General features: G+C 33.2%; 2 protein-coding genes across 3 annotated transcripts; both read right to left on the bottom strand.

Annotated features, from left to right (window-relative positions):
- Window positions 1–255: 255 nt before the first annotated feature.
- On the bottom strand, window positions 256–17,291 carry LOC128557676 (uncharacterized). 2 transcript variants are annotated; one of them, XM_053545587.1, is made up of 4 exons: window positions 17,215–17,291; window positions 4,790–5,536; window positions 3,779–3,826; window positions 256–2,198 (listed from the first exon to the last, which is right to left on the bottom strand). In XM_053545587.1, exons 2-4 carry the CDS (start codon window positions 5,523–5,525, stop codon window positions 427–429), a joined length of 2,556 nt encoding a protein of 851 aa, XP_053401562.1. In that variant the 5' UTR covers window positions 5,526–5,536; window positions 17,215–17,291; the 3' UTR covers window positions 256–426. The 2 variants fall into 2 exon arrangements, with proteins under 2 accessions (XP_053401562.1, XP_053401563.1); XM_053545588.1 differs by lacking the exon at window positions 17,215–17,291 and adding an exon at window positions 14,277–15,281.
- A 1,319-nt stretch (window positions 17,292–18,610) lies between these two features.
- On the bottom strand, window positions 18,611–22,439 carry LOC128557677 (uncharacterized). The gene is made up of 2 exons (XM_053545589.1): window positions 22,307–22,439; window positions 18,611–22,004 (listed from the first exon to the last, which is right to left on the bottom strand). The coding sequence occupies exon 2, from the start codon at window positions 22,001–22,003 to the stop codon at window positions 19,859–19,861; it is 2,145 nt and encodes a 714-aa protein (XP_053401564.1). The 5' UTR covers window position 22,004; window positions 22,307–22,439; the 3' UTR covers window positions 18,611–19,858.
- Between the last annotated feature and the right edge of the window lie 936 nt (window positions 22,440–23,375).

The raw sequence follows: 23,375 nt of genomic DNA, 5'->3' as shown, positions 1-23,375 counted from the left end.
TATAGGAATGTTTTCCTACTGCACGTAAATTAATCAATTCATGTTGAGACGGTCCCCTTAAAATATCGATCGTCATACTTATGCGTATACTTAACTCGCAAATGTCAAATAGAACCGCTGTACTATTGTAATTTTCAACATTAGTTTCTTGTGTTACAGTTTTTACTGCTTTCTTTACATCGGATTTTACAAATAGTTTAAATATGTCGGACTATTGTTCTGAAGGATCAAAGTATGATTTAAAGTATATTACTTTCGAGAATCTTTATTATAAATAATATATGCTTTATACAATACTTTCATCTTAATTGGTCTCAAAATATTCTTCTGTAATAACAAAACTCCAAAAGTCAAAGTTTCAAATACATTTGGACTGAATTGCTTGATTGTTCTGTTTTTTAAACAAATGCACAATTATACATTACGTTATGAAGCTATTATCTCTAAAATTTCTTTTTTCTGTCGGTCATCCAATTTTCTCAGGATCTTTATCATACTTGAGTCGATGGGAACTGATTTTCTGGAACGCTTTAATTTGCGCAACATCATGATCAATAACGAGTAGGTAGTTCTACATTGAGAGGCTAACATTAAGCAATGAGTACATGGGAGATATCCCTGACTCAGTATGAAGGTAACAATACCAGCACAACATGTTTCTATTAATATGTGAAGTGCTTCATGCTGATAGGCGTGATCTGTTTTTCTTGAATTTCTTACAATATGAGACAACACTTGATATGCTGCCACATTTTTTAATTTCACAGCCTCGAGTAAAACATCTCTTTCGTTGAATTTTACGAATTTCAATGTCATTAAGGCAAGTGGGTTTTTTCCATATATAGCACCATTAAATGCCTTTTCAAACATTGTGCACATTTGACACCTTCTGAGCCTAATAATATGATTTTTGCACGGAAATCTACCAACCACTTTCTCTAAGAAACTATCTAAGGGAAGTGATTGTTTTAAAGCAAGTTGCAAAAACGGACCCCCACCTTGGACATTTTCTCGCTCTGATAGAAGAAATGAACTTAGTCTCCCACTGTCATTTAACTTGTCAAACAGCGTATCTAATACCTTTTTTGTTAGGCATGGATGTGATACAATTTCAATTACGTTTTTGTTCTCAATAACATCTTTTATAATTCTTTCTATCAAAATTCCCAGCTCAACCTCAGGAACAACGAAAACATTCTCAGACGGTGGATATTCTGCAAGTCTTATACACTTAGTGAAAAACTCGAGATTACCTTCGCTAATGATTTGTTTACAAGACCCCTTTTCAGCAAAGTAAATACCGACTGACTCATAAATCGTTTTGGAAATGAACATATAACAATCATTCTCTTTGCGTACAAGTACGCCCTGCAGTATATCTGCGTTTTGTTTCATATTGTACAGGTCAGCGCCTGTCCCTGAAAGGCCATGTTTATTTAATATGTTATGGCTTGTACCATCAAAAGAACATTTACCGCCTTGCATCCATATATAGAGAAGTGTTTTTCTCTTTTCATTACTTAAATGATCTAAGATATTGTAATGAGGCAGCATTTTGCGCCTGAAAAACGATTCTCTTTCCTTGAAATAATTGTTATTAGATACAAACTTTTTACATAGAAATGGAAAACTCATATCGGAGTTACATGATTGTACACACGTTTGAATATCTAACGTGGGCTTATCTTTATCTTTGCTTGACATTTGCAAAACAGCAGAAAGAATTTTCTTTTTCTCAAGAAAATTGAGCTGTTCAGACGAAAGGCATACTTGATTTTCAAATAAAGAATACCCTGATATTTCTTTATGGCACTCATTTAGTACCAACGTGTCCATGGCGATTATCAGTTTGAATGCCTGCACTTCAACTAAATTTTGCAATTTCTCAAGAACAGGAAGCCATGATTTAAACTTCTTTTCGTCCATGCTGAAATACCCAAACATATTGTCGATGAAAACGACAGTGAGTGTATTCGGCCCAATGTCATGCACCTCAGAAGGTTCTGAAATTTCAATACATCTGTTCCCATTTCGTTGACTGTACTCTCGCATTAATTCGTAGGCTGCCACCGTTTTCCCTTCTCCTGGAGACCCGCAAATAATTACGCATCCTTTGTCATGTAACATTTCCCTAGCTTTTTGAAACTGGTGTGTTTCTACAAAGAGTTCTTCCTTGCTCAACAATACCTTTGTTTGCTCTGTAAAAGGCAATGTATATATAGAATGGAAATCTTAACGATAAAAATAAATTATCCTACTTAAACTTTGTTAAACAAGGCAGCGCTTGTATAGATGTTCCTTTGGAATATTTGAAATGTGTATTGCTTGTCCATTTTCGCAGTTACACGTTGATTCAAAATAAAACTTACGACAGAATTAAAAAGCGGTACTTAAAATTTAAAATATTCATTTTCTTTACAATTTCAAAAAAAAATCTAAGTACTGTTTGCTTTTCTTTTTTTATACTTTAAGGGATATTATGACACAATATCTATACCAAAGACACTTCTTAACCAAATACATTTGTTGATGGGTTTTAAGAGGAAAGAAATGTTAGCAAGTCACTTAAGGCCCGTTTGCTTTGTCTCAACACATGACACAATACAACATACATACATACATACATACATACATACATACAAAGCAAACACACGAGGACAAAACGAACAAATAAAAGAACATAGTGGGACACCGCTTTCGAACAGTCAGTGGAAAAAACACTACTGGGAAACTTAAATCGGTTTATGGTGCGCACCCAACCTCACTCTTACCCGCGCCATGTTCCAAAGTGCAAATTAACGTAATCCCCGCCGGATGAATCTCTAACACACAATGGAAATAGAAGGCATGTCGTGTAAAACACAAAAATGCTCCTGTATAATTATATAACAAGAGCTCCTACCACACTGGTTCATGCACTCTGCACATCATCTCATTACCACCGACCGAAGTCAATACCTTGATTGATTAGTACGTTATGCTCCGGATACGAAATAAAACTGACAAATGTGATATTTGAGCTCGATTTGTGACCTTTGACCTAAAGACCGAAAATATGGGCTCTGCATATTGTATCATCGCCACCTAGCTGCAAACCAAGTATGAAGTCAATACCTTGCATGGCTATTTAGTTCTGCTCCGGACAAGAAATATGATGGATAAGTTTGACCTTTTAGCCAATTTGGGACCTTGACCATTGGCCAACAGAGCTGATTCTAGTGCTATGCACATCATCTCACTGTCATCTATCTATATGCCAAGTTAAAAATCAAAACCTTTAATGTTTATAAATTTATGCTCCAGCTACATATTATGACCAACATTGGGTATTTATGTGGCTACACTTTTGTTCTTTTTATTGTTCTTTCAGTCACGTAAAAGAAAAAAAAAGCCACATAAAAACCTTCCTGAATGAATGAAATCAAGGAAAAAATACAGATACCTATTTTTCCCATAGCCACCCAAGTAAGCAAATGTGGACTCGGCAGAGGCACACGCCATCATATAATACGTACCGTTTTTTTTTTTCTTCAAAAGAATCGTAAAAAAATGATCAAGCGGTTCGGCAGCGGTCATTTTTAAAATGTTTGCTATTTTGCTACGTGAAAAGATTCTACAAATACATTTCAATGCAGATTTACACGTGGATTCTGCAGACTAATTTTACTCGATATTGGCAACTCCTATGTTGATCAGATTTTCCTTTCGTGAAAATGACTAAAGAAAAATTATTTTTAATGATTATTCGTGCAAGTAAATCATTAGATAATATACTTACCATACAGAACTTCTATATGCCGTTCCTGATGCTCTTTTTGGTCATGTTCTAAAATCGTAAAAGAATACTTGGATTAAATCCATTATCAGCCAATTACATTTAAGAAAAAGACAACGCTATTTCTTTAACAATTAAAAAAGTTGAATGCATATTCTTGCGGACACACGAAACAGGAGCTTCTTGATGGCTTCGGACCGCTCACATGACTGACTGTTTGACCTTGATTATATTCTATGACAAAAATGTATTATGGAAGATAATAACTGTGTTTAGCACGAAAAGAAATGGACAAGAAATGTTTGATATCGATCCATTTGTAAATGCAATAATTTTTCATTATTTGACCTTATGACATAGATGTTATGCCAATGCGACCAAGTTGAGCGACTGCTATTGTTTTGATTAGGACAAACATTCAAAGCAGATTTCATGTACATGAGGTAAAAGCTATGAACTCTTGTGTGATATTAAGTTTCTTATACAGTTTAATCTAATGACCTATTTAGAGTCTCTAGCTTGTTGGAACGGGTTTTCTATTATTAAACCTGGTAAAATTTTATGGACTCTCAGATGACAGTTTCAAACTTAACCTATATCTTATAAGGACATGATTCGTGTAAACCAAATTGAAAATATGGCCTGAAGAAAGTTAACAAGATTATTCTATGATTTAACTAAATTAAGTCATCAACATTTCAACTCCAAATGATCCGGTTTAAAACTTTACATAGATTACACAAAAACAAACACTCTGACGGGGTTTCATACAGATCGAATCGACATATAGCCTCTAGATTTCTAAAGAGTTGACAATGTTTTTCTATAAGTTGACTTAATGATTCTTCATCATTAAAATTGCTTTACACTTACATTTTAATGCAAAGAAATTGCTATTGATAAATTGCGTGTACATGTTCATCCAATGAAAGCATCATTATATAAGGTGTATTATTAGTGTTGTATTTGATTCCATTATCGAAATTCTACAAAAGAAATACCGGCATGACAAACCTGGATCTTTTCTCAAATTGTCTGAATGCCGCAGATACCCAATACATTTTTCAAAACATTCAACACTTTTCTTTCTTTCTTCCATTCTTTCTGCGCGAGAAATTCTTTGATTTAGTTGAATTTCTTCAATATCACTTTTCACAGTTTTCAGCTGTTCAATAAGATGTTGAACCTCTGACGTATACTTTGAATGTTCATGGAACATTTCAATAGTGCGGCCAAGATCAAGATGATCTGTCTCAATTTGATTGATTTCATCCAATGTTTTTTTCTCAAAAGCAGGGTCATTACAAGTAATAAGTATTTTGCCAAGAACTGTTTTAATTGCAGCCCATTTCATCTGAAAGTCATTTACAGAAATACTAGTTTTGTGTGGATGACAAACGTTGTTTCTCTCTGTGCGAAGTAACTTGATGTCTTTTCTTGACAAGTTCTTTGTACCGCAACAGTTATCTATTATTATAATAAGCAAAGACAAGTCCCATCTCTCTAAATCAAACTGGTTTGGTTGTTTCGGAAATATCAATAAGTACTGATCTTTGTTTATAATATTTCTTTGACATAGTACCATTATTTGATTCTGGTGTGTTGCAAGAAACTGTTGAATTGTTTGGTGTGATTTTGAAGCTTCTTGCATAAGAAACTTGCGTAATGTTTTCGGTCCAGTCTCAAGTAAGAGCCTAAAATACCGACAGTAGTATTGTGTATCAGGTGTATATGCTCCATTGCTTGCCATCTTTCATAAATCTGCAAAAAGGATCATGTGTTTTAACATAAGTCGATAAATCATAATAATATTGTTTGTTTACCTTAAAGTATATATAAAGCAATAGAAAACATAATTAGTGAGAACAAGTACAAGGAATACATGTATCATTGTCCTGTAGAACAGAATCGTACTGAAGTTGGTTCAAACATGATACCCTAACAAATTCAACTTCTGAGCAATTAATGCTAAAATGTCTTTAAGAGAATAAATGCTTAAGTCTATTATAAATAGCTAAATACCTAGTAATTAATAAAATATACAATATTTTGTCTTATGGCAATTAAGTTCTACGCATTCCGTATACATTCCATTCTGCATGTATCTGCATAATTTTAGTGTTTTTAGTTTCAAACATAATCTGTTGGGGTTTTTTCAAGGACTCAACTAAGGGGCAAAAAAATGGACTATTTCGTGCAACTAGATAATATTGCACATTTATTTTTGTTTGTTTGCGTTTCGCCTATTTTGCGTCTGGACCGGAAGTTGACTAAGAGACAAAAACAAAATAATTGGAGTGTCTCTGTGACGAGAAAATGTGATTGGCGTATTAAGGGAGATATATTATATTGTTCAATATGCATAGTACGTTGAAGGCGGGAAATACGCGATTGAAATGGACAAGTATATTTTCCCGTTTATGTTTTATCATAGTATACATAGAGTAATGTATAGCATGTACAATTTTTCCTGATCAAGCTGGTGCCAGTGCTTTAGACTACATTTGTAAGCTAATTATTTTTCTATTGGGATCTTCTAAAATCAAAAGCACTTCCGTTTGTTGGAATTACAAATGAAAAAACAACTAGTTGATTTGGTGTAAGATATCGTCTTTTCTTTTTTTCGTAAAGACTATAATGATAGACCACTGGTTGTAGATGCAGATAGAAATATCCGGGTGACTGTTTCAATGGCAACTAGTGTCACTGTGACATTTTAAAGCTTTTAAATTATTAAGTAGATGGAAATAAAAGTTAAGATATTGGTAAAATGCAAGAAGAATGTTAATTTTCTACATTCTAATTGCAAAAGCATTGCAACAATTTACTTCAATCTGCACAATATTTTAGTTATTTATAAGAAAATCTTGCGAAACTCTTACGTTAATACGTTTGTACCATTAGTCATTTTAAGAATACTCACTTTTTATGGATTTTTGAGAGAAAAAGTTTTTGCCTAAAATGTGAGCGTCAGTCTCTTTAATACATTTAGCTTATTTATTATTTTTTGCGGGTAAAATTAGGAAATCTTGTTTTCCTGAAAGTTGCTGTCAGTCCAAACTACTAGTCTAGAGGTGACAGAAAAGAATGTGAAAATGGAGATACACATGTATATTTATGCCCATACATTAGGGCAAAGTGATTATGAGTAGGTTTATAATATATTTTAGTTATCTAACTTGACTGTATGTCATCCGCTTTAAAAAGACACAAAATAGCCTTGTCCTGAAATAAGAATCAAGTGTGACTCGTTCCTCTATTTATAAACTTGTTTGTCAAATGATAACCGATATATTTCCAAGGCTATCTATGTCATAGCAAACGTTATCGTATGTACTTACGCACTACATGGATTAAATCATCAGTTTTGGAATCCCACTTTTTAAACTAGTGATAGGTATATCGTAAATAGTGTTCACCATCCTTGTACTACGCAGTTGTTCTAACGCATAAATGTCTGACTACAGGGCTATGTCACATTTTTAAGGAAATTTCTTTAAGGGGACGCATACTTTGAAATAAGAAAAAAGTGGGTGGGGTATGATAAAATTTACCTGCAAAAAAGTACAAGGTTTTGGTACATGAAATGGATACTGTTTCAACTGTTATAAGTACACAAAGGATTGCTCACTAAAATAAACATGAGAAAACTGAAACAAGAAAGTTATTGTTGAATTACATAAGACTTATTGTGTACATTCAAAGTCAACAATTAAGACTTTTTGGTGCGAAAATAATAGTGCTTCACCTTGTCCAAACATTTATCAATGTCCTACAGATTCTAATTTTAAGAAAGAATGTGAAATATGGTCACTGTCTTGCTTTTCATTTCGCATATGTAAGCTAAAACACATTATTTAGTTTGTTTACAAAGTAGTGCATAAGAAAAGATACGGTGGTCAAGGAATGCCACATTCCAAAACTAAAAGAGTATATTCCCCTTAATACATTAAACATTTATCGTTACAGAAGTCTAGTGGCTTACAATAAGGGCCTAGAAATGTTGCCATTATTAATTTTTAACTTGGTATTCATGAACTACAATGCACTTAAACAACAAAACACATTCAACAAACTTTTGAAAATGTATTGTCTTAAATATCCCTAAAAACAAGTATGAAATTTGGTTGAGAGGTCCAATCAATGTGTATATGTGCAAAAGTAACATTCTAATCTTGTTCACAAAAGTTACTAATACACAGCAGGCATGTCAATGATCAAAACTGGACGAATACACAGTTATCCTCACTTTAATGTCATTTATAATTTGTCCTTGAATTCTCCACCATACTTTTCATAACTCTGTTTGCACGAGTTGCACGAGATTGCTGTCATTCACGTAAAAAAATGGGGTCAAATAAGTTGTAAATGCAATATCATCTAAACGTAATTAATGGATTATGCAGTTGAAGATACACTTTATCTCATTACGTAACGAACGTGTATAATGTTGTAACAACAACTTTACTTACACTGATTTAAGTAGCAGTCGGTTTATAAGTGACTTTATTGATTCATTTTGTGTTTTGTTATTGTTGTCAAAAAGTATAACGGAAGTGCCTAACAACTGAAGCGGAAACCAGTTTGATGCGCAAAGTAGTCCAATGTAAGTAATATTTTTTGACAAATGTCCACAGAAATTAATAATTTTCTAATATTAAAGAAGAATATCTGAATAGGATTCATTATTTGATAAGAAATTATAATCATCGACATGTTTTTTTAAAAATCATACACGTGCTGACACCTAAGTTGTCTCCCGTTGTTTATTAGAGTTACCTTTCGTCCGGCGTAGTAATACATTTGCAGTGAATCGCCGAGAAGTCGTGGGAAAATAAAAACCATGTAAATAAACTAAAATTAACCATCTTTTCAAGATGAATTTCAAGTGATCGCCATTATGCATTTAACCCGCCTGACCTGTGTAGCATCTTAGATATCTGTTCTAAGGTATTCATTGTGTAGAATGTCATGTTATGCCCTTGCAATGCTAATCCCACTCTGATTTTTTTTGTTTACATTTTTATCAATGAGAAATATGGCGTCCATCCCGAGCTTAAATGACGTGGCGTTAAATTTTTACATGTTTAAGCAAACCTGGTGTGTTAGAAAGAAAATTTCATCCCTTCAACATTATTTGGAACACTGTTATTGCAAAAAACCTGTTTTTTCCTTATACAAAAGCTTAATATTTTGTGTTGAATGTACTTTCAAAAAGACCTCTGTTTTCCTATTACATTCATAGTACCACATCCTTATCCACAAAATACTGAATATTACAGGTGTCCATCAGTGTTATATCAGTTTAGGAATATGTTTTTTATTTTCCCACCATCGATTTCTTGAATATGCACCCCTTCCGCATTTCTTTATGAACTGTGAATGTAGCAATATGCGTCCCCTTAATACATGTATTTCGTTTAGACAAAAAACTACATCTAAGAAAACAAACGCCCGGAAGGGCATCCGCCAGCATCAAAAGTTGGGCCTAAATTACGCTGGTATGACACTAGACCCAAGGAAAATATGACCGAATTCTATCTTTATGGCTTGCATTAACGCCTCAGTCACAATCAAATGCATTTTTTTGTTTCACTTGGGGTCAAAAATAAAAGTTTGTAAAACTCTTTTATTTTGAAATGTTAATTTACCATATACCTTGGTTCTACAAAAACAATGGTAGTTGTCGCTGTCCGATAGTTCGACAACATTTTTTTTTCGATATAAAGATGAATCTTCAGGGAAAAAATAAAACAGACATGACCATTTTTAAAGGACTGTTTTATTCAAATAACTCTTTGAGACCCAACAAAATTGTTACCACATGATAAGGTACATAAAAGTAATGTAGAAAACCCAAAAAACTAATAAATTACACAAAGATTTGTAGTTATTGTCTTCTTTTGAAGTTCAAAATTCTAGAAATTTTTGTTTTCTACTTGCTTTCAGTTTTTGCATACCTTTTGAAATGCATTTATTCAACTCAAATATGTTATTTTCTAAAAATTTAGTCATTTCTCTTTAAATAATGGTCTCATTGTTGTGATTACGACTATGTTTGGCAGAGATATCGCAATTTTAAAATGAAAGCCGAAATTTACCCAAAAAGTCTACGGACAAGACATCATCGCCAAGTGCTTTCTACATAGGTTTTAAAAGACAGTCTTTTAGTTCTGTTGAACTTTTTATGTTTAAAATGATCAAGAACAAGTAAAGAACAAACAAATTTAAGAAAAGAAGTATAATTGACGGTCTTCGGAATGTGTCTTCGAATAATTGAAGGATTTGAACAACTGTGACTAAATCAAAATGTCATTATGTGACAAGTTCTGTGCTATTGCTTACATAAATTAGGACTAATTGTTTTCATATTTCACTATATACTAAAAATATTGATACTTGGAAGGATCCTCACTGAAATACTCATTATAGGCTGTTAAAAATCTCCTTCAGCTTGGTGTCTACGGACAAGACATTTGACCATAATTTCTGTCTAAAAGACAGATAGAGTAATAATGTTTCTGATCAATGCTCATGCATTTAATGGACTTAAGAACTGACCTTGCAGCCTGTTATGTACACCATTTAGACTACAGTAATAACTTTTAACCTCAACTAAACAAAATAAACCACAATCTTCCTGAAATTGGATGGTGGAAGAAACCACCTGACTAGACTTTGTTGAGGCAAATTATTTACATGCTGTTATCAACCATATCAATCAAGAAATGGTAAAAAAGTATAAACACAAAGTTTAACATGAAGAACTCTATGAGTTCATCTAAACATGTTCATTAAAGTAGAAACATTAAAAAAGTAGGAAGAACTTGTTAAACTTATGGCTGAGAACAACATCTTAAAAAGATTACAACTGTGTCTTAGATGGAAAACTAATGAAACAAACTCCCTTGCTGACTGCTTAAATAGCTGTATGTTGTAAAATACTCATATGACATTTATTCTGTGAGATCCATAACTCATACTAATATTTTAAGTAGTCCTGCAAAATAAAATTCCTGTGAATTTTAACCTGTTTACAGAATAATTAAATGTTTTCACTGTGATAAGTTTTTATCACTTAGTTTTGAGTCAGCTAATGACTTACATATTATGCTTTTTTCTTAAAATTCCCAAGATACATTCTCTTTTTCTAGCCAGTAATATTTTTGATTAATATTGACCTTTTTCCATTATATAAGATAGTATGACAGGAGACAAAGTTTTTTAACTATCTTTTTATCACATTTACTTCTTTTTTTCATGTTATCACCTATATTAATATTATTTTCTTGGAAAAATACTGGAACAAATGTTAGTAACTCCAGTCGTAAATCAAACTATGATTTCAAAATTCTAGACCTCTGCCTTTGATGTATGTGGGGAAGTTGGCAGTTACTTGCAGAGAACATGTTTGTACAGTACAGAATCAATTAACAGAACTTTACATAACTGAAATTCTGTTGAAAAAGGGCATTAAACCCCCCAAAAACAAACAAATCTAAATAGCTCTCATTTTTGAAAGGGAGAAAAGCTGCAAGGATACTACAGTAATCACATAGTAAATTGCTTATAATTTCTTTTTTAAGATGATTTAAACTGCTTCAATTTTATGTGATTTCAGTCAGTTACAGAATAAAAGTTGATAGGCAAATGAATAGAATGAAATCTTGAAAACCAATCACCATTATATCTTGGCCCTGAAGAGCACAGAAATATGCCATCTTGAGTGGATTATAACAAAATGTTTAAGTTGAAAGTGGACAGCCCACACCATGTCTAACAATAGATCCATACTCCACTAGAATATGACCAAATGTCAAATGATTTTGCTTCTATCTTCTCATTCTTCCTGTTTTACTACTAACTTGTAAAAGATTGAGTTTTTTTTTGCATTTCAGAGTCTCTTGATTTATTTCAAAGAACTCTTGATATATTTCTAAGGTCCAGTGCTGGTTTTTATTGAAAACAGAAAATATATTGAATAGTATTTGCGCAATGTCTTGTCCGTAGACACCCTCATTGCATGCCTTGTTTTTGCCATAACAAAGGGAGGGTTAGAAAGAAATGTATTATTCCTTTTTTGATAGCTTTTAACATTTATATAAGTCATGTATAAGATTAAAACATATTCTATATCCATTGTACTTCTCAGATTCAGATTGTACACGCAAGAATAAATGGGTAACATTTTGCATTTGGAAGAAGTAAGTTTCATTAGAAATATATTTATTCTATATTTTGTATAAACATTAAGTGTGGTGTATCATTGAAACTTGATAAATAGCTCCAGTATGATTTTATAAATGATATTTGTCAAAAAACCTTCGTTTCTTTAGTGTCTACGGACAAGACATGTGTCTACGGACAAGACATTTTGCAATTCAACAACTATTTATATCTATATAACCCAGTTTAATTCCGTCTAATGTTTATCAACTTAGACACTATCATAGCAGCTTTCATACCAACAGTGATTAAACTCTAATATTGTATCCTTCACAAAGAAAATAGGTGTCTACGGACAGGACAAAAAAATTGGTCCCTTTATCATCGTCTGTTCAGAGTCAAATTTGAGGAGATAAGAAACTTCCACCTGAAAGAATGCTATTATTTTCAGAAGAAGGTAGACTGAAGTTCACATAGAGACAAATAAGACAGTAAAAAAAGAATTATTTTATAATGAAATCACATTATCTGATATGAGGAAGAGCAAAAAGGCAAAATATATAACAAAACAGTCATGTCAGTCTTCAGTACATATCTTCTGTTTTGGGTGACATAGACAGTTGAAATAACTTGCAGCTGAAAGAAGACGAATTTTCCTGTAAACCAAACAGCACAAAAAGGTCTTGCTGGTCCAGGTTTTAATTAAAATGAAAAGACAAAAAGCACATTTTTTAAGGTGAAACAATATAACGCTGAATTTTGGCCTTTTTTCTGTTATTGGACAGCATGGCTTTCGTTTTATATGTACATCAGCTACCTGATAGTAGTTTTACCTGCAACTGGGTAGTGATATGTAACTCCTGAAGTGCTGAAGACAGAATATATAAACATGCACTTTTAAATTTGGGTGTATAACATGGAGCACCTAAAAAGTATGCATTTGATTGTGACTGAGGCGTTAAGAAAGCACCAAAAGGAAAGCCAGAACTGTTGGTTCTCTTAATACATCATGACTTGCCTTTAACAATACGAAATGCATATTCTCATTGTGCTGCGGTCATCTGTATGTACGATCTATGGTAAAGATGTCACTATATCTGTATCTTATCTACGTGCTGCGATTATTTCCATATGATATAGTAGTTATTCTTCTTTGTTGTCTTTTATTTCTCACCCTGTCAGATATTGCTTGTTACTTCAGAATACGTCTAACATAATGAGAGGAAGTTTGTATTTTCGTGTTAAGTACTTATCGAGAAAAGAATATACTTTTTTATCATTATTATCATTATTATTGTTCATATAGCTTTATATGGTGCCTTAGGCGATAGCAATGGAGACTCGAGTGATCGCAAAACGAAGTCTATGGAAGTTAAAAGATTTGCCCACTAACCTGCGAGTTGTTTTAGGTCACATAAGCCTAAAAAGTATTCATTTACATTCTATATAAAATTGACAATTTCTAAAGGGCTGCAAAACATAGATAGACCCCTTTTCAGGGAATAAATTTGTATCTCTTTAAACGAATTATAATTTAAACTGAAATAAAATGAAAAGAAAAGTAGATGTCATTATCCTCTAAGAGAAATTTCTCTTGTCACATTGTCTAACTGCAAAATCACACATCAAAATCACATTGCTGTGACATAGTTGTACTAACCATACTAAAATGACTTTCATTTTACCAAATACAATATTCTTTCTCACTTTTTCTGTAGAAATTAAAAAAAAACAACAACATAAAAATGAAATTTAAACAAAGGCCAGCTTAAATTCGGCCATGCCCAGTAAAAATCAGTGTTCAAAATTCTGTCCGCCATTTCGTTACTAGACTTCCACACTGATTGTTTTAGTAAAGTCAGGTCTCATATATACAACATGAGCGCGGTTCAGAGATAACTGCAGACAGGAGATCCACAAAAAGATAAATAGTTAAAGTATTAGTTCAACTGGAAATTCCTTGGACTTTGAATTGTTAAATTAGCGACAAGAGAAAAGCGACGTATGCTGTAAGTTGCGTAGGGTGGTGGGGGATGATATTTGAGTGTCTCAGACTGTGTTGGGACAAAATATCAAAGGCTACATAACGGTGATAGAACCATACTCCGTTCCAAACAAACTGAGTTGATTATGTGTTTTATACTCTGTTTTGCAATTATTTGTCTTGAATAAAAACCTATGAAGCTTCAGGGGAAAAAATCGTTTGTTTTGTACATTTTAAGCAATTATTTGTTTTTTACATACATTCAGTTTGTATCAGACTTTCGTCCCAAACTATGGTTTGAGACTAACAGGTTTTATAAAAATATTACAAATATCTAAAAAAAATGCCAACCTTTGGATATGGTGCCTACATTTCAATGTTGCATTTGAACTGGTTCTATAAAAACGCTCCATAACCAAGGATCCCCTTGCTAAATTCTAGTTTGTTGTATTCTCGTTTAGAGCTATTTAGCCTATTTCTGGACCAATGATTTAATTAGGGGCCATACAACTGCATTTTAGTGTTTCATTGAAAGGTTTTAGTTCACCGCCGTATGAACTAATATGCGTATGTTACATTGCATGTTGGTACTTGTACAATGAGCAAATATTGATTTGGCTAGAGGTCTTGGACGGTAGTATGCATTTCCGCTACTGTCCATGAGCAGGCTAAATCAAACCCAGCCTGCAACATTTTCATTTTGATCGTACTGACCGACACATAGGTTTCCACTTTTTTTACAAACATGTTTCAGAAATCAACAGATTCTATTCTTAGAGTATCAATATTGTACTTTGTCGGAAAAAGCACTAAGCATACATCCGATTTTCCAAAGTAATTGAGAAAAGTGCTTGGATTGAAAGAAGTGATCGTAACAAGTATTCCATTATATTGGATGCAGATCTTGCGTTGTATATTATCATTGACAAGCACTGCCAAATATAGAATTATCCGACCTTTTTATTTCCAGCCGAAGGCGGAGAGATATAGTTTTTGCGTCATCTGTCGTCTTTCTGTCCATCCGTTCGTCCGGAGCTATATCTAGGAAGTGGTTTTGAATATTTTAATAAAACTTCCTATACCTGTTTATAACAATAGGGAAATACGGTCTGTCAAGTTTCAGTCAGATTATAACACAAGCGTTATGGCCCTTAGAAGTTTCTAGAGTTAACTATATTGGGTACTATAAACATGGTAATTTCTGCTTCATAACTTGAGACATATTTGACCTAGAACTATGGAACTTTAACTGAATTAAGGTCACCATAATTTGGTAGTGCACACTCAATTGTGTCAGTATTTCTTTAGTAACTTTAGAGTTATTGCCTTTTAATCTTTAAAAATATCCACATTGACCACTTCTTTCACTTTTATCCATGAACATTTATTATCAACATGTGACGTTGTGTACCCACACCCGGTGGCCCCCACCACCCTGGTCACACCCCTCCCCCCACCCAAATCATCTTAAATCTTCCATGAATATTTCTCAACATGCAAAGTTGTACCCTGCCCCCCTCCCCCCCCCCCCCTCACCCTCGCTCCTCCACCCAGTCACATTTATTTCATTGTTCATTTTTCATTTTTCAAACCGTCCATTAATATTAATCGACATGTTAAATTGTAAACCCTCACTCCCGTCACTTACTAGATGTTCCAGATTTCTAACTTGATTATAATTGATGTAATGAAATTATCTGCTTCTTAGTAATATATTAATATATTTCTTTGCCATTCCTCAACACAAATCCATTCGGCGGATGATATCAATTCATCTAATTTGCTTGCTGATCCAGGATCATACGATTAAACACGGTGTATCGTTTCAAAAGTTACTTATTATTTTTGTACATCATGAAGTACTAGATTCTGGTCGTTTCATACAATTTATTTGCTTGTCATCGTTCCTCGAAGCTAATATCTATATGTTCAAACATAGGTGATATTACTAGATATAAGGCCAGAACCTTACACTAAACCCAACATGGAGGTTTATCAACGATTTATAATGTCTTATATATAATAATAATAATAAAAAGAGTCCAGATAAGAAATCCAACCCAAACTCTGAAAATTAGGCGATAAGGGTAGTTTCCTTTAGATTACAATAAAAAAAAGAGTATCTGTTACAAATTTATCCAAACTTAAGTCATTTAAAAGAAAATTTACTATCATTTCTATATTCATATGCATGCATTACATAATAAAGCAGTTCAAGAAGATTTTTATAAATACTTGCTGAAAATGATTATGAATTTCGAGCAAACATTGATGTTATCAAGTACCCTACCCACCTGCAATAACATAGTGAATGCATTTTTGAATTTACAAATCCTTTATGAATGATTTTTTTTCGTTACCGACTTTAAGATACGTTTGGTTTTCAACCCATTTTAAAGTTTGTTTGTATGATTTTGATTAGAAAATCTATGCTCTGAATTTTGACACCTATGTTTTGAAATTTGACACCCAAAGCATTTTGGTAAAGATCGTAAAATACTGACCGTACCCTACCAATAAATTCATGAGTTTCTTCTCTCATTGGAATTGTCTGCATATGCACTGATTTAGTGCGTAAAGGATAGCTTTCAAATTGGCCATTTTTCAGATATTAATTATTAAAACCAAATCTAAATACACTACCCAAGATTGTTTTTACTATATATCAGAATTATGATAATGTGTACTCTTTTCAAAAACAGTCAACATTTTATTTTCTATCAAATACTTTCTACTCACTGATGTTGTTTTACATACACACTGGTAAGCTTTGATTTTCGTGTAATTACATGTGAAAAATAATACAAGTAAACATTTGAAATGTATGTCAGTTTGTCTGTCTGCAAGCCAGTAAAAGAATGAAATGGAAATTAATACAATAATCTGTATCTAAATGCAAAAATTATCAACTTATCCTTTATACCAGATCATACATATAGCCTGGGAAGCCGTTGATAATACTCGTGCTTTGTCAGAAGAAATCGTACTTAATATCTGTGCGTTAAAGGTCCCACTTAGTTTGCGCTAATTGGTGTTAATTGGCATTCATAGACTTTCTGATCTTGTCAATCAGGAAGAAAAAAGTTAGAAATGGTCAGAATGGATTCACAGGCTAATAAAAATACAGCCTTCGCTCTAAATAACGGACAAAAGAAATTTGTTTTACTAAAAGCACTTACTAGACATTCTTTGAGATTAAATATATCACAAAATTAGTATAAATGTAACAGTGAAGGTGAATTAATCTTAAATCAGTACCAAATTTCAATTAATTAAAAAAAAAGATTACCTTTCGTAAGCAATTTATCAAAGTCAATCCTATCCACAGATATCTGGTAACATTAGTTTTTCCAAATTCTTTTGCTGTTCAGGATCTCTCATAATAACGTTGTTATTAATAAAAATATGCACGCTGATTTACTGCACGTAACTTATACTAGCATAGATAACCGTTCTCTTTCAAGTGTATCACGTGGAAGTGCTTTATTTATTTTGGAAAACCAACATTGTTATCAATTGTAAACAAATGATTTGCAATCACATTAACCTTCCAGTTCTACGAATTTAAAATAACTTCTGTTTTGATACACTTAGTAATAGAAGTGTTTTTAAATTGCTATTAAACTTTTGAAAAAGTAACCCACACAAGTCTGAATTACAATCGTAAAATTTAGTAGAATATTCTTGACTTTGATAATAGCAGTATATCTGCAAAAGGACATATGGATAACGTTCACTGAATTCTTGAAAGTCGCTCTTGCAAATATATGAAGATTATATAAAAGTTAAGGAAAGTGTATTTATTAAACGTAGCATATAACCGACAAACAACATGACCTACAGCTGATTGTGACAAACAACGTATCTAGTAACAGATAGTTATCTGAGCTGATATATTGCAAAAGATTGTATTGGGAACATCCCCATCTGAATAGAGAAAAACTCCAGTAAATAAACTTGAAAGTGTAAATCAATTTAAGATATGGAGATATATCAATCCCAAGCGATGCAGTATTGTAGTCTTTAAAGTGTTAGTTTCATTCAATATCTATACCTCCTTGACATAATAAAATGTCAACTATTCGAGCAACAATTGATTGTTTGTATTTAAAAACTTCACCAAAAATGTATGAATTGTTTTTTTATATAGTAGCCACACATAACCGTGTTTAACATTTTCTAAATCATACGACAAGCTAGGCAGAAGTATTTCTCATGGAGTACTTATTATCTCTCGAAAAACTGCATTCCCTTACCGGACATCGTTTAATAAGGAGATGCGTTGACAAACTGCCTCACAGGTTTACATGGAAAGTATTTTTAGCAATGTTACAGGCAGGAAAAGGCTTAACTGAAATGAAATACACAAGAAAAGGCGTTTAATTAAAGCATTTCCTTTGTAATTCATTGGATTATTTTGTAAATAGGTATAAAGAGTAAAGGAATCATATGAAACGGCGGAACAACACACCCTGTAATTGCTGGATTTTAATTTTTCTGGGAATGTTTTTTTCAGAATCTGCATATACTTTGTCGCAATATATTTTATTTTACATGAGGTAAATATCAGTTCGACATGAAGTTATACGATTTAATAAATTGGAACGTGGTACATGTATTATAGGTTAAATTATCTATGAAACGAACATAATTGTATATGCAAATTGTAAAATACAAATGAAGGGATGTGATAAGTGACCAAATCTTGTTCATTGAAAGGTCTCAATGTGTAGTTTTTAGTATTATAAATTTTCTTCTGTAAAACGTAAATATACTGTAGCGCTAAACGACGATGACATCATATTAGACCACTAGTATGCTGGACAAAAACATTCTTAGAGAAATCGTTTGATGATTCCTTTCGTAGATGTCTTTAACTCAGTTTTATGATTGGATTTATCAATTTCAATAGGAGAATCTGCAATACAAAATAGTTTACAACAAGCTGTAAATGCATTAGAAAAAGCATTTTTAAAATTGTAACAGATATTTTTTCTATTGATTTTGAGTTCTGTCCACAGTGTTGGGGCATTAGGCTGATCTGACACGGTCATACTGATAACAGGGGTATATAGATACATATAATTATGCTAATCGACTATTGTAGTGATAGATTATCAGACTATTTTTCTATTTTAAATCGAACAAACTGCGCCAATAAAAGACATTTGCTCACTTAATATAGTTATTCAGTCGTTTTCGTCATTTTTTTATATATATGGATATTTTCTTTTTTCATTTTAAGCATAATGAATTCCATCCTTTTCCATAAAAGTGTTTTATCTGCTAGAATAAACATTACCTTCACTAAATATATCAATTTTGCAATCATAACATAGTTTTCAAAGATGTTGTCACCTGTATTTATTCAGCAGCCTACGATTTTTTTTAATTTTCTCTTAAGCCGCCATATTTATGACGTCATAACTTTTTCCTGTCACGTGTCTGGAAAGAGATACATGGGAAATTACAAGAACTTACTTCAATCTACAATGTGGTATAGGTCTCTATATTTCTTAATATTTTTCTCACGGGGGGCCATATTCCCACAATTTGACATGCACTAACTGTATGCTTATAAGAAACTCGTTGAGTTTGCTAAAACAGGAGTTTACTGAACATGTTAAAATTTTACATGATTTCATTGACTTATAGCATATGTAACATCTTGGGGAACATAATGTTTTTTCTCAAAGTACATAATTTTATATCTTGATGTAGCAATTTAATGTTTGTACTAAAAGCAGATATAAATTTCTTTGTGTAAATTATATGTCCATTAATAAAATCTTCATTGATTTATTCATTGATTTTAACATTAAGTTCTCTAAATTTACCATGTAATACAAGTTTTATATATAAATAGCCACAACAGTGTGTATAGCAGGGCACAGCAGCTTCATGTAGATACTCCATTTTCTGCAGTACCGTGTTCAGTTCAGTGTATTTTCCTGCCTGTTAACTATTTCATTGAGAACTATACAGATTAAAAATTTTGCAGCATTGTTTCTTGGTCGGATATTCAGGGATATCATATAGCATCGTAAAGCATCAATATGTCGATTTTCCTGTTCCATACACTGTCCCAGTAAGTTCAGTGCTGTTTCCCTGTGACCTAGTTTTGATTCTGTATCAATGGTAGTGACAAGGTTTGCAAGTGCATGTTGCTGGTCTGCCACTCTCTGAAGAGCTCCGTATGTCTTGTATTGTAGAAAGTACAGGTAAGGTAGAGAATCTACCACTGCCCAATCCATCCAACACTCGTGAATTTCCCTTTCAAGCATGTCCTCGTGTGTAGATCTAAACATTTCAGACTGTAGCTCTTTAGGAACACAGCAAGTTTCACACCGCAGAAATCTAACACAAAATGCTATAGTATGTTGTATCATTTCTTCAATTCCAGTGTAACATTTATGCTCAAAACCTTGCCTTGAGTAATACATCATCGGATGTTCACAACAGTCACACACAGATTCAACAGTATTCAGATCATATTTTCCTTCTGTATTCCTCAGAACAAACTCTGCTCTTTCCATATCTCCTACACAGTATAATGCTGATGCTAGTTTCAGTCTGCCAGATGCCACATCTGAGTTCAAACCAACTGAAAACCAGCCCCGGGCTTCTGGAGATATACTGTGAGTAGTGTAAATGTTGTGAGATGCTAACACAGATCCTAAGGAAGAAGAAAGCAGAGGTGCTAAAAGTTTTACTGCAGACTTTTCCAAACTGTTAAAACCCATTGCTCTGTACATTCTTGTAAGTGTTAATGTAAAGTCTGATAATCTCTCATACACCATTTTATTTTCATCATGCATTGATACTAAAATGTATATGTGAATGACACTTATGCCATTGGCAATATTGACTAGCATCCGTGATGAAATTTTAGCATACATTTGGGCTGGAGTTACATGATACTGAAAAGCTTCACCCATATTCATCTTCAGTTGAAGTCTCATTCCAAGGTCATCCATGGGAATTTCGAGTAGTGATCGACCCTTACTTTGTGTGATCTTTTGTAGGACTTCAAAAACTCTGACTTTGTTATGAGGAGAAATTCTTCCAGCCATCAGGTTGTTTTCAGGTATTACAAAATGTGGACAGTTTTCTTGTCTTAGAAAGTTCTGCAATACTGTAAGGCAGCACATCAAACATGCAAGTAAGTTAGATTGCACCCACTTATTTGAATGTGTATTCTGTATGCAATGAAATAAAACAGTTTTGCACATGAAACTTGAAAGTACACCATCACACCTAGGATTTATGAATGTTTTAAGAATCATCTTCATCAGAATGTAACATCTTAATTGTGTGATGTTTAAACTGAACATGAGACATCTTTCAGCCTGGGAAGTAGATATTCTCCATTCAAGTTCTTCATGCTGGCCATTTTTACTGCTCACTGCTACAACAAAATATCCTGTAGTCTCACAATATCTCTTCATGTCTTCTGTAGGCCATCTTCCTATGCCTTGTCTTACTAACCATGGCTGGGCTTCTGCGGGCCATGATTTACAGTGGTGTGCTGGAACCATATCATTGTCACCAATTCCTGGCATTCCTTGACTTAATGCAGGACCATTTATTACACATCCTGCTGCTAAGGCAACATCTATTAAACCTGTGTTCTTCAGCAGCACTTTACCTCTGCTAACTGTAAGACGGCTGTCTGGATTATGATCAAGTGAAGCAGTAGGAACAGGAAGAGGCTCATCGTTCCTCAGCCATTGTAGTAGACAATAACCTGGTGATGTGGTCTCATCCTGGATCATCAGTAGACTGGTCCAGCCAGGTTGCCACTCACTCCAGTCCTGTATCACATTACACTCACTGCTGTAGCCGAGTGTATCAGCATCTGATTTGAGTCCTATTGTTGTAGACCCTTCAGACTGGCTACCAAAATGATAGATTGAAATGTTCTCACCCAGCAATCTGTGTGTACTAGTTACCATAGTTTCACTCAACAAGGCCATCCTCCTCCTCTTCAGTATCATTCTTTCATTGACACAAATATCATTGAGCACCTCTGACAGTTTCAGTGATACAGTCTGGTAATAATCAGGATCTCGAGACATTCTGGAAATATAAAACAGCAAAATACTTATAAACTGAATTTCTATCATATTCCAGTTGTTTATTTAGATCTGAATTTTAAACTAAAATAGCAGAGGAAAGAAACCAATGATATAAAACATTTCCATTTATTTTCTATATATTTGTATTTCTGATATTGTATAATAAATACACCTGTTATAGGGCAGGAAGTTTTATTTTGTTGTTGTTTTTTTTTATCAAAATAAAATTTCCCATTCAAACAGTTGCCATAAAGATATAGACTACTTTAAAAATGTAAAAACAATGTGCCTGCCTTAACTCACCTTGAAAGAGTTTTCTTATGAAGTGGGATTGTGTTTATTGTCTAATTCTCTGCCATAAATTACATAAAATGAAAATTATTTCCAATCTATTTTCTGTTTTAATTTTTTTTAAATTTAATCAAATTTACTTCCTCTTTTGGTTTGGATAAACAAAGGGAGGTAATCCATTCACTTAGTAAGATAAGAGCAACTGCTCCTTATTCCCCTTACAGTTTGTATTGCACTATGATTGTGTATGTGATGAGGATCGACAGAGTGCTTCTGTTTAAAGCTCAGTAGTTCCATATGCCATTGGTTATTTGATAAATGACTTGATGTCTGCAGTTATTTGTCCACCACCTTTTGGCATATTTTAGCAGAACATCTTGAACTCCTACTGTTTAAAACCAATTGAAGTGAAAGTTAGTATACATCATCAGTAGAATGTTGGCAAGCTTTTGTTACATCGACTTACAGGTACTTTAATATTTTTGGAGCAAAAGCTAATTTTAGGACTTGAAAATATTGCAGGTACTTAGTACATTGTGCACTCAACTCAAGAAATATTGCATGTACTTAGTACATTGTGCACTCAACTCCAGAAATATTGCATCTACATCGGTATATTGTGCACTCAACTCCAGAAATACTAGTATTGCATCAATCTGACTAAAGTACATATCCTATTACGCTACGCATAGGATCTGAAAACGACCTATTCATTGCCTCGTTCTGACGGCTCTTTCTCTAGCCAATCAGAGCCTAGCTTACAACATCTTGCAAATCTACATGTAGCATTGACTTTTGATATTTACAATTCTTATGTTGTAATGTATCAGATAGCCGGTTAGCTCAGTCGGTAGGCCACTTGCTTTGTAAGCGAGGGGTCCCGGGTTCGAGTCCTGGAATAACCGCATATTTTTCTTATCTTTTGACAATCGAACAAGTCGTCTGATTGGATAACATAATAATAGCAATAATGGAAATCCAAAATATACAGAAGACGAATATGAATAGGCCGTTCTCAGATCTTCGTTTAGAAGATCAAGTACTTTAGTCAGATTGAGTATTGCATCTACATCGGTATATT

The sequence above is a fragment of the Mercenaria mercenaria genome, chromosome 6, assembly GCF_021730395.1.
Source record: "Mercenaria mercenaria strain notata chromosome 6, MADL_Memer_1, whole genome shotgun sequence".
NCBI classification, from domain to species: domain Eukaryota; kingdom Metazoa; phylum Mollusca; class Bivalvia; order Venerida; family Veneridae; genus Mercenaria; species Mercenaria mercenaria.
Note: the sequence above shows the minus strand (reverse complement) of the source record. Positions and strands in the feature narration are given on the sequence as shown.